General features: G+C 36.5%; 1 protein-coding gene across 3 annotated transcripts in view; it reads left to right on the forward strand.

Moving 5' to 3' along the window:
• Nucleotides 1-12,725, forward strand: part of LOC149802752 (disks large homolog 5-like) — a 198,877-nt gene that overhangs the window by 110,520 nt on the left and 75,632 nt on the right. For 2 of the 3 annotated variants that reach the window (XM_089952172.1, XM_089952175.1), the window contains exon 3: nt 8,495-9,892. In XM_089952172.1, coding sequence (XP_089808298.1) covers nt 8,495-9,892 — 1,398 coding nt within the window. Of the gene's footprint in view, nt 1-1,055; nt 1,566-8,494; nt 9,893-12,725 lie in introns of those variants that run through there. The other variant, XM_089952173.1, reaches the window with a different exon arrangement.

Here is a 12,725-nt window from a genome sequence, read left to right on the forward strand (position 1 = left end):
AAAACTTCAAAAGTGAATATAGTCAGCATTGTATGGTAGACCAGTAATAATTGTACACAATCTAGCATTTGAAAGAACACATTATTATTATAGGCAATTACTATCATGCTGAGATATGTCATGGTTTTGATCCCCATAGGGGTTGACCTGTAAACTTGGAGGCCTGGAACTTTCATCCCTTGTTTCATTTTCATTGTTTTTGGGTGTGGGGAGTGGAGTCTGCAAATGGGCTCTTCCAAAGAACTGTTGAAAAATACCAAAAAAATGTTAAAGGTTAAAGGTCACCCCTTAGCATTTCCACAGATAAGAGGTCATCCATAAATGACGTCATGTGATTTTGGCCAATTTTTTACCCTTACCTCCCCTCATCACACATTTTTTAAACAAATTCCTTCCCCTCGTCACACATTGTCACAAATGTGTGACCCCTCCCCCCCGCGGTGCATGACGTCATTTATGGACGGTCTCTAAGATTAAAAAGAGCAGAAAAGCACAAGTGTAATGTATACATGTTCAAAAAAGTTTCAGACTAAGAAAAGCTCATGTCTCTCAGTGCAGTCATTCAAGGGGTAGATTTGTCTTAAATTTATGTACTTTGTTAAATAAGATAAAATTATATTTAAGGCACTCAATAGCAAGTTTTTCTGATAAACAAGTCACTGCTACAGGTAACTACACCATTAATGGTTTCTGTTTGTTTTTGTTGTTATTTTGTTTTGTTCTGATAGCTAGCTCAATGTTATATTTTATTTATTGCAAGCTTAACCTGTGTCTTCTTTAATCCTGATGAATATAAACAAATGTCTGGTTCATTTAAGGCCAATGGTGGATTGGATACACTTTATCTTGAGTGGATCTATGAACACTATTGTAATCTTGATTACTTGGTAAGATGGGAACAAGAGCTCATATCCTGGACAGAGCACTACCTTTAATCTGTCTTAGCAAGCAGCAGTAGCAACCTCAGTAAAGAAGCATTGGCCTCTGAAGTGAGAAATTAGGTCATCTAGTTTTGCCAAGACTGTACTGGGCTGCTGCTCAGCTGTTATGAGAAAAGTTAGAGTGCTGGCAGGGAGAGGGTATCATACAGGCTTCTGGTTTAAATAGATGTCTTCCACATGCATGGATCATTTACATATCCTAACATCTCTGGTGAAGTGAGGCAGTGGTAGTTGTGTCGATCTTATTGAGGTTTAGTCATTTGTGTTTAGTTTTGGATTTACGAAACAAGCAGAACAAGTAAGATGGAAGGATGCATATTTTGCCATTGCTGACTTCTGGTGAGGAGTTTTGTTGGAGTAATAAACTAAGAATCTTAATGCATCATTGTATGTTTGGATTTGGGAGCTAAACTTAAGTCAGGCAGTCAGCATCAGAGAGCTTTGTTTTGTTTTTGTGAATGAACACATTATGTAAACCAAGCAGGCATTGCCATAGATTTTCAGCTTATGGATAATGATCTTCTGTGGATTGAGAGTTTGTATATATTGGGGCCATAAGAGGAGAAATGGATAGTAGGTTGTGCAGAGTTAAGACTTTTCCAACTCCCATTGCAGGTACCAACAGTAAGTATTGTTTGCCTCACTACTTATGTTGACCATACCTTTAATCCAATATATGTGCCTAAATAGTAATTTACTAACATGGCAAAAAAGAAGACTTCACATTTAGTACTTAATATACTTTTTTTTTAATTTTCGTTTTTTTGTGGGGGCAGTTAAGGTCATGGCATTATACAGAACATATTCAAATTAGAACCCTTTTCAGTACAGGCAAAACACCGTTTAATATTAGTCTAAATTGATTTGCATTTTGCACCCTCATTTGCATTTATTCATTTCTCTGTGTTGCTTTAGCACTCTTAGACATATTGCTCAAAAACATGGGTCACACTGTTATTTGAAGAGTCAAAATCAAAACTGGGTATGCTGTAAAGCAAGCTTACTTAGAAACCAATGTAGGTGGGTTTTCATTATAACATTTCACAGTAGTCCTGCTTCAAGAATCGCCATTTGCTGGTCTGTCTAAACGTCATCACATTCTAGACAAACAAGTGTTAACCACCTTTTTATTCCCCTGCCTGGTGGCAGAGACCAACTGTGCAAAGTACAATTTGTGCATCAGCATTGTTGATTATGCGGATTATTGGACTGCTCGCTTGTAATTAGTAAGTTTATTTTTACTGACTTTTGTATGCAGACATATGCTTTGACATAACTCTCAGAATCGTTACATTCTTTTAGTATTAATGTGTCAGAACAGAACAACTGTGTATCCAGCAGTAATTGACCTGGGATTTGAATTGCTGGTGAATGTGTGGAATGAAGCATCACCCCGAGTAAGAGCAACACATCTTAACATTATAGCAAGCCTTATCACCATGAACTGACCAATGTTTGGGACAATTAAACAGACTATTACAGCTAGAGTTGAAATTCATATGCATTAATCATAGCTCTAGGTCGCATGCATGTGATTCAGCTGGTGGTAGGCCAAATATATCCTTTTGAAAGCCATCTACCACACATTCTGTACCACTTTTGAAACTTGTATTTTTGTAAAATGAATTTAATAAAATAAAAACATGTTTTTTGTGTGCTGTTATATCAACACATTAGAGAAACCAGCCAGAACCAGGGGACCATAAATGTTGTACCAATACAAGGACCAATGTGATGATGTGGGGCAGAGCAGCAGGATTAGAATTGTTCAAGAGCAGCTCGACAAGCTGATTACCAGTATTATTGTTGGAATTTGTGAAGTTTGAAGGCCAGATGCATGGCTTTTTTAAGTGTTTTAATTAATAAAGGAATACAAGTTGCTCATGATGTCTTTTGGGACTGAAGAAAATCTGCTGACCATTGGTGGAAGAGAGAAAAGATGGAGAGACCAATCAGTGATTTCAGCAGATACACTATAGTAAGTGTTTAGATTTTTTCTTCATGTTTAATATTATTAATTGTATTATTCAAGCTGTTTTAAGAGGAATATTTTGGAGCAACTTTTGCATTTTTTCTTTATTTTGGGCAAATGACCAAAATGTGTTGTTTTTCCCAGTGCTGAGGAACCACTGGCATAGAAATATTACAAGGTATACACTGCTTGGATATCAGAGTTTAAGCCTATGCAGGTGAATAGCAGTGGTCTGGAGTTGGCCTTGTGTGTTTCAATTTTATCTCTTGTATTTCTTAAACTATTGGAAGTTTTCATGCACATAAATTAAGTTCAATTCTTTGATAAAATATATAAATTAACAATATAATTAATTTTAAAGTTGGGATTAATTATTCACATAAGGATTAATATATCATCTATTTTTTCATTGTTTATTTTGAAGTCTAATCAATCTGTATTTTTTTTTTTATTTTCAGAGGTGAAACCTGCCAACAGATTTTTTAATCTGAGCCATGAAGAGAAAGAAGCTCTTGAGGACATGACCCTGAAATACATGTAAAGTTCAAGTCTGGAACTTCCTCGGTGGAGTGGTGATAACTTGGAGGAAAACAAGCTAGAACTTCCTTGCATGCAGAACTTAGTTGTCCTGTCATTACAACATTCAAATGCTGATATAGAGGTTATATTCTCCATTATTTGCAAAATACAAAGAGATTCAAGATGAAATCTGGACTAGAGAAGTATTGAGGGCCTGTTAAGTGTGAAGCTTAAAAATCGCATTGAATGACATCAGTGGTCAACAGATTGTAATCTTGTGAAGGAAACTAAAAATGCCATTGGATGTTATTAAAAACATCTTTGCAGTGAACTGTAAGATACGCAAGTAAAGTGGTTTCCAACCTTTTCGAGTATGAGGACCCCTTCTTAACTTCACCAAATTTCGCATGGATCCCCACATGCTAATAGTTGTGCAAAACTCTCTAGGAACAACCCTGCAGCATATAGGTTGGGAGCCACTGGCATAGTCTATAAATTGATTGCAGTGGAATAAGAACTGAACTGTGCTTTCAGCAGGAGCAGTACACTGACATAATTAGACTAAATGGTTTATTTTAAATTGTTTTACATAATTTGAAAGCATTAACACATTTCTTTGATTGAAAAATACTCAGATATGTTACTTACCATTTGTTAGTTCTTACGAGTCCAGCTGCAAACTGAGACCCAGATCTACATTTGCATAGTGTGTTGGCAGCTCTGTGTCCATCCAGTTTGTCAGGAGTAACCAGTAATGAGCAACATAGATCCTGATCTACTGGCACATGATGTGACACTGGATCAAGGTCAGTCTGGCCAGCAGTTGGACTCCGAGTGTTATATGTGATAGGTGAATATATATGGCATCTGGAGATCTGAATGATTTTCAGGCATATAAGGCTTGATGCATTGGTGTAGTATGTAATGGAAGATCAATGTCAAACCTTTTCTTTGTCATGTAAATATTACAAGGTGGCATGAAGTGGCAAGTGCTGGCAGCCTACCCAGAGTGTACCTGGAGGTCAGAAGGGTTCTGGGAGTGGTGTTGATGCCAGATAGTTCCATGCAATTGCACTTGTTTGTCAGAAAGCCAGACAGGACCATTGTAACCATCATTCACATCTGGTTTATATGGAGAGCTTCCTAGGATGGAACTTTTCAAGTCAACCAGGTTCTTTTGGCTTAATTTGCTGTGCATGTGTGCCTATAAAATAGTTACAGATCGAGAAGAGCACATTCCAATTTGCTAATTTGAACTATCTACCCCAACATGCAGGTTTATTGCCAGTGCATCAGATGAATAAGTTCTGGCACTCCAGCTTGTGGTCACTTGTAATGTCAGGAGTCTGTGATTGTGTTGATGCCATGAGTTTCTTGCCCAATTTGGATTATATCCAGTGTCAGTTGTTCCCTGGGTTATGTTGATGTCAGACAGGGCTATAACTGGTCTGGGAAGCTTCATTTGCCTCATTTCCTAGCAATTTATCCACTATGATTTTGTCAGGTACATACTTTTGCAGAATGGAGCCGGATGGTTCTTGTGGAACTCAGCTGTGAAAGAAATGCTGTGTCAAATCAAGTAATCACCAAAACACTTACCACTTAGCATGGCATTTTTAAAAAATATGGGGTGGGCATTGGGTTTAAGCAAATCTATAATCAAAATTTAGCACCACAGACTTTATTACATAATAAATAATATACAGTAGTAGTGGATTATAACTGAGTAGTCACTTCAGGTGATGTTCTTGATGTAATGTTGATTATGTTGTAATTTAAAGTCATGGTAAGAAAGAAATTAAGAAGAAAATGATACAAATTTGTAGAATTTAGAATTCATCCCTTTGCCTTTGTCACAGACTATTGTTTTGGGAAAGATTCAAATAGTTGTTTTTATGAGCTTGATCCATACATGCCAACCATTGCGCTTTTGGCATAATCATTACACATTTTTTTCACCAAATTACATTTTCCACTAGACTTTATATGGATTACACATTTTTTGCTACATTAAAAAATAAGATAAAAATAAAGCAATAAAAAGTTTTTGTCATTTGTATGATCATCTCTTTAATTCCACTGATATAAATTTCAGAATATTCTTAAAATGGTGACTGCTCTGTGAGAATAGCATAAAGGTACTTTCTTTATTTGCTATTTATAGCAACTGTATATAACTCCATTTCCATGAAAATGGATGGGGTTTCTTCAAATGTGAACTTTGTGTCACAGGTTCATTTTATTGATAAGCTAGGGAATTTGTAAAACAGTCTGTACTTTTAAAGAAAATGGTGCCAGAGGTTAAGTGAAACACTTTACAGTGTGAGTTGTGGATGTTATATGACAGAAAATGTTAGATCAGATGGATCTTTTCAAACTTCAAAACATGCCAGATCAGAAAAAACAACAAATCAACACATCTTTACAAACTTTAAAGAAGTATATGAGAGTAATGCAACAGTCTGAGCCCCTGACTGCATTGCAGATTTCTAGTTCACGATCATTCAGCGAAATTTACACATGTAGAATAGTAAATAGTTAATGAGTGCTAAATATAATTAATTTTTCAGCATACATGTATTGTGTGCTTGCATTCTGGTTATAATTTATATCAGTTTTGTCCTTTGTGACAAGAATTTTTACCAACTGCAGAAATAGGTTGGTAGTAAAAATATATCTTATTTACATGTGCTGTAATTCAGATATGTAATATGAAGATTACACTTTGTGCTCACAAATTACACTTTTGCCACTTATAATAGCAATAATTGTGCTTGTACCTCTTGTGGGGGGGTATCCATGTCATTGATGAGATCATCTCTAGTTTTTTTGTTTTAATTGTTATTCATATATTTTCAATGATGGTTATGTTAAGTAATGTGTCATTTCAGTGATGTTTATATCTGGTGTATGTGATATACATTTCAATGATGATTATGTTTAGTGTGTGATGATGTTTATGTCTAATGTGTGCAATGAACTTATAGTGATGTTTATGTCTGGTTTCTGCAATACACATTTCAGTGATTATGTATGGTGTTTGAAATGTACATTTAAATGATGTTTATGTCTGGTGTTTGTGATGTGTCCTTTCAGTGATGTTTATATCTCTTGTCTGATGTATCATTTCAATGATGTTTATCTCTGGTGTCTGTGATGTTTCATTTCAGTGATGTTTATCTCTGGTGTCTGTAAAGTTTTTGTCTGGTGTTTGTGATGTGTCCTTTCAGTGATGTTTATGTCTGGTGTCTGATATGTCATTTCAGTGATGTTTGTCTGGTGCCTGTGATATGTCATTTCAGTGATGTTTATGTCTGGTGTCTGCAGTGACCAAAGAATAGACTGAATAATGTTTGCAGCTTTCGTTTGAGTTGCTTTCCTTGACACATGCACAAGACATTGATCTTGAAGAATCCACCCAGAACCACCCAATCTGGAAATTCCTTGGCAACAAAAGACCTTAAATTCTGATCCTGTTTATGTAAATTTCTGAATTTATGATACAGGTGTCCATATGCCAATTAAATATTATACACATAAAAAGATAGCAGAGATTCCCAAGGATTGCTCTTGACATTCTTTATTAGCTTTTCATCACACGAATACCATTTTATTCTGGTCTAACTTAACCATCTCATCAGTGAAAATTATACTGGACCAATTTCTCTTAACATTACAGCTTCATCACTTATGGCACCTCAAATCACATCAGTAATGATTTTTTAAAACAGATTGGTCCTCCTGTGGACTGAATATCATTTAAATTCGTAACATCGTAGTCTCTTCCTGACCATACTTGTGGAAAAAGGTACCAGTACTGGCACTGTATTATTAAATTCCACAGTTAGATCTCCTGAGGTCTGTCTATGGTTCTTGTGCACCAGACAAAAGAGTACATGATTGTCTCTCGCATCACCAATTTCAGATTTCCCATTTCATGAAGTTGTACCCTACTTCTGAGGTCTGTAATATCAGCATCATGTATGATATACCAAAGTGGGTGGTATTTTATTTTAATGATCTCTTCTTTTTTCATGTCAGATTTTTTTAATTATAGTGGAACCTGTCTTGAAAGACCACCCCTTCTGCCAAAACATAATGGTCTCTCATGACAGGTGGTCTCTCGTAACAGGTTATAACACTATATAATCTCTAAATCTGTACATGGAGAACCTGGTCTCTCAAGACAGGTGGTCTCTCATAGCAGTGGTCTCTCAAGACAAGTTTTACTGTATACCTATTATCAGGCCAAACAAACAACACAAAATATGTGTGTGTTTCTGGTTGACAGACCATCCCTGTTTCTCATTGCTGACCCTAGTATGTTTTATTCCTTTAGGGTTAAAAAAAATCACATTAATTATATAATGCTTAAAAAGAAAAGCTATTTGCCTGCCCTAGTACAGTACTAAACACTCTTTTTCCTGGCATTATCATTGAGGAGATTTGTTTTTAAGGAATGGTACATCATGGTTATCATAACATTGCTGAATGATGGACTATCTCTGTATAAATGCAAATACATCTCTACTAAAAACCTATTTTGATTTTTAGTTTACAACATAAAAAATTGGACACATATAAGGTTACCAACATTTGTATAGTGAATCAGACTTAGGACTTGAATTTCATCAAACCACAAATTTAACAGCCCCACAAACTAACGTCCATATGTGAAGAAAATAAGATCATTTTCCCCATCTATTATATTGCTGTAATTTTTTTCTCAGAGTATAATTTTTCTGGCCCTGTCTTAGAAAATTTCATGAGTACAACATTTTTGTCATTAAAATTGTGGTAAATTTAGGTACCTTGGAAAATGACAATTATTTTCTTACCTGTTTTTATTTAGACACTTGAAAATAATTATTAAAAAGTGTATGAAAAAGTACATGCAATGCTGATGAAAAGGCTTTGTTTTGCAAAATCGCACAACTATATACCTACAGCAATGAATGAATGAATACACAGTATAGAAGTTTTTTTGCATACAATTTCAAATGATACATGCATCAATCATAATAAGAAGAATAGTAGTTAATTCTAGTCTCTTTATTTGCAGAACAAAGGTCTCAAGAACTGAAGACCTACACATTGAAGATACCATCTTATGAGTATGAAATTAACGATTCCACATTCCTGGATGGGAAGACCCTGGGTGTGGTGCCTGATAATAGGCACATGAGGCATAAGCACCATGAGCCCCTGGAGAGATATAAGCAAGGAATTAATGGTGAAAATCGACACGATCGCCATAGAGACTATGATTGGCTTAAATCGCAGTGTGAGCAAGCAATGAATGAACTTCAGTCTCTGAAGAGGCAACAGGCAGACACTGTCAGACGATATGACCATGCTGTGAAGGAGTCTGAACTTGTTCGTCAAAATTACAAAACAGTATATGGTCAACTGCAGCAATCAAGAGAGGAATTGCAGGAGTTCAAGAGTCGAACTTCAGATCTTTTGTCAGATAAGGAGCGATTAGAACAGGAATTAAAAAATTTACAAAAATTACGGCAGGAAGACAGAAAAGAAATGGCTGAATTACGTAAACAACAGCGTGATGTAATAAGCGAAAGTGGCTCAAGCGAAATGCTCAATGCCCTCGATATGTATGAACAAATGAAAATAGAATATGATGATTTAAGGGAGGAATATGCTAAAACTGTGGCTGCACACAACTCGGCCGTAAGTAGGTTGGAGGACATAGATAAAGAAAATACACGAATTCAGAAATTGCATGAAACTGCATGCCATGAAAGGGACGCTGCTGTACTGGAGCGAAATGGACTCAAACAGCAGTGCACTTCAGCCATCCGAAACTGGGACCAAGTTGTACATGAAAGAAATGAACTCAAGGAAAGTATCAGTAAGATAATGCAACAAAGGGATGATCTCATGAAAGAAATGAATCAAGCTCTTGCTAGTCAGTTGCGTGCAAAAAAAGACCTTGAAATGGCCTCTAAAGACCGGGATGCTGCATTAAGGGAATATACACTGGTTATGTCTGAACGGGACCAAGTTCATAAAGAGATAGAACAACTTCAGGATAAATTAAATGCTGCAGACAAAAAGATCGCAGAACTTGAGAAGGAAAAGAAGGCAGCTCAGGATGAAATTGAGATCTTGAAACGAGAAATAAAGTCAGCTTTGCAAGACAGGGACAAAGGGTTGAAAGAAAGGAATGAAATTATGGAAAAATATGGTGATATCATTAACAGAAAAGCTGAACTTGAAACTCAGAGAGATGAATTTAAGAAAGACTATGAAATGGTGACACAAGAAAGAGATATTGCCCGTCGGGAGAGGCAGGAGGCATTGTTAGATAGGGATCGAATTTTGCGTGAGACATACGAGTGGGAAAGAACACAGAAAGAAAAGGCAGAAGAAATGGATCAGTTCTCCAAGGAAACAGAAATGCTGAAAAAACAAACAGAAAAACTTCAGAAAGAAGTACTAGGTAAGTTGTCTCTGTTCAGTTTGTTGACCTGGCTAATGATAGGTTGTTTCAGTAGGTTATTGTCACAGCATTGGAATCTTTCTCGAGGACTTTGAAATTATACCTTTCTTACTGCTGCAAGTAAAAACTAACTTATTTGGTACATTTTGTTTCAAGTATAACTCCTCAAATTGCTGGACTGGGAATTCCAAAGGCAACCAGAACATGAACATTTATCAATATCTGTCAGATCTAATTATTGACAGATTGGTCTAAATTTTTTAGTTCACCTCTGCAAAGTAGATGTAAGCTGTTGGATTAGTCCAGTCATCAGCATCAGATAAAAACATATTTACCATATATAACTATTTTTTCTTTCCATGTCCTGGGCTAGAGTGTCTACCTTCTTGGGAGTGGGCTGAGAAGGCCAACTTTATATAGACTTGGACATTACTCATACATTCTTGGCTTAGGTTTTAGCATTTAGTTCAGGTTTTATGCAGACTGTACAAAGTCTTTTACCTGGAATTGTTGTTGTTGTAGGGTTTAACGCCATTTTTCAGCACACGATAGGCTATACATGGCGGCCAGTATTAATGGTGGAGGAAGAACCTGGAAAAACCCCGGAAAGAACCACCGACCCACGAGACGCTACTGGTAAGCTTTCTCACATACCTGCATTAGCCGAATCCGAGACTCGAACCCACGCAGACAGAGGTGAGATGGCAGTGATCTGTAACGGAGAACGCTTTAGACCACTCAGCCACTCGGGGTCCCCAACCTGGAATTGTAAAAGTGGGTGAGGGAATGCATCTTGATGAGTCCTACTCAGTCACCACAAAAGAAGGTCAATGTGATCTATATTGCACACTTCAGCGACTTTTGTTAAATTGTATGGTTTATTTTTGTTAAATTGTATGGTTTATTTTTCAAGCTCTGTTCATGCTAGAATCAACCAACCATTGTATGCATCTCTGTTAATTCCGAACCCTTACCATAACAGAAGGTCACCAACATTTCACATTTTACCAACTTAGGGTTTGTATGATCAAATAGGTTTTCTACATTCAGTATATATACTGTTATACCTGGATTCGTGAGACTTAGCAAGGGGATGCATCTTGATGAGTAGGTGAAGGATCCTTATTTCATGCTTCCTTTTTGTTAAGTTCTATGTTTTTAAGGGATTTTTTTTCAAAACTAGACGATTTTATACATCTTTGTTACTATTACATACTTATGACAAAAGATCATTTTGACCTCCAATTCTCTTTTTACTGGCTATTTTATCTCTTTTTGTCATAGACCAAAAAAGCTTATGTTATGGTCTGTTGTCTGACCGTCATCCATCATCCATCCATCTGCTAGCACAAGTTTGTTATTGCTACTTCTAAACTACTCGGGGGATTGCCACAAGACTTTAAGCATATATTGCTCCCATGGTCTAGTTGATCTTAGATAAAAATTGTGCTGGTCAGTAGAGCAGCCTCAATGGCCATCTTGAAAATCATGTTATTGATACTCCTCCTGAATGGAAGATCATATCAGCATCGGGCTTTCACTGCAAGACGTCTTATTATTCTGGTTTTTCGTAAATGAAGATGGTGCCAAAAATGATATCCAATATGGCCACCGCAGCAGCCATGTTGAAAATCTTGCTCTTGCACTCCACATGAATGGATGGTCATACCAACATGGGATTTTCTAGTTGGTGCTAGTTGAACATGGTGCTGATCTGATGTCCAATATGGCCACCATAGCAGCCGTCTTAAAAATATTTTAATTAGTACGCCTTCTGCATGGATGATCATATCAAAATAGGATTTTTGTTAAAATACATGTATTTCTTGTGATGTCTAGCTGGTCCCAAAGAAATTGGTGATGTCCGTTATGGTCACCATAGTGGCCATCTTAAAAATCTTGTTATAGCCACTTCTTCTGAATGGATGGTCACATTAAGATGGGGTTTTCATTAAAAGACTATTATGATGTCTGGTTGATCCTAAATGGAAATGTTGCAGATCTGACATACAATATGGCTACCATGGTAGCCATATTGAGAAGCTTACCCCTACTCCTCCCATATAGATAGTATGTCAACATGGTGTTTTCACCAATAGACTTCTTGTAATACCTAGTTGATCCTCAATGGAAATGGTGCCAGTCATACATCCAAATATGGCTGCCACAATGACCGTCTTATAAATTTTGTCTCTACTTTCCTTGAATAGATATTTTACATTGGATTTTCATCATAACACTTCTAATTTATGCCTGCTTTGTCAAAAATGAAAATGGTGCCAATCTGACATCCATTATTTTCACCACAGCAGCTAATTTGAAGAAAATAATTATCAGTGAGGGATATCAAAAATGGTTTCAACACTAGACATCTTTAATAAAAAAAATGGTCTTAATTATTTTCATCCAGTAAAGCACCAGTCCCTTTTGGGATTCTTGTATCTACTGTATAATTCTATTATACCTGGAATCAGAAAATTTTTTGAGAAGATGCATCTTGATGAGTACTACCAGGTACACCCTTATTTTAACACATTAACCCCTGGTGACGAGTTTAAGTGGCAGGAGGTAGTAGCCTACTGCCGAGCTCTGTATTGTCAAGGTCATGTATGATACACTGAAATGGGTGGTATTATAGAAAGGTAGACAGATGTAGCTCTGTAATGATACCAAATAATCTGGAATTTCTAGTTGCACTACAAAATACAGAGGGAAAAACCTCATTTAGTGTACCTGATTTTTTTTCTACCCAAAATTCGCCCATGGTCGGAATCCGATTTTAGACTTTTTAGACTTTTTGGTCTCAGATCTAAGGCAGAATGGTATGAACAGC

This window comes from Sinohyriopsis cumingii, chromosome 3 (genome assembly GCF_028554795.1).
Source record: "Sinohyriopsis cumingii isolate HCF-2022 chromosome 3, ASM2855479v2, whole genome shotgun sequence".
NCBI classification, from domain to species: domain Eukaryota; kingdom Metazoa; phylum Mollusca; class Bivalvia; order Unionida; family Unionidae; genus Sinohyriopsis; species Sinohyriopsis cumingii.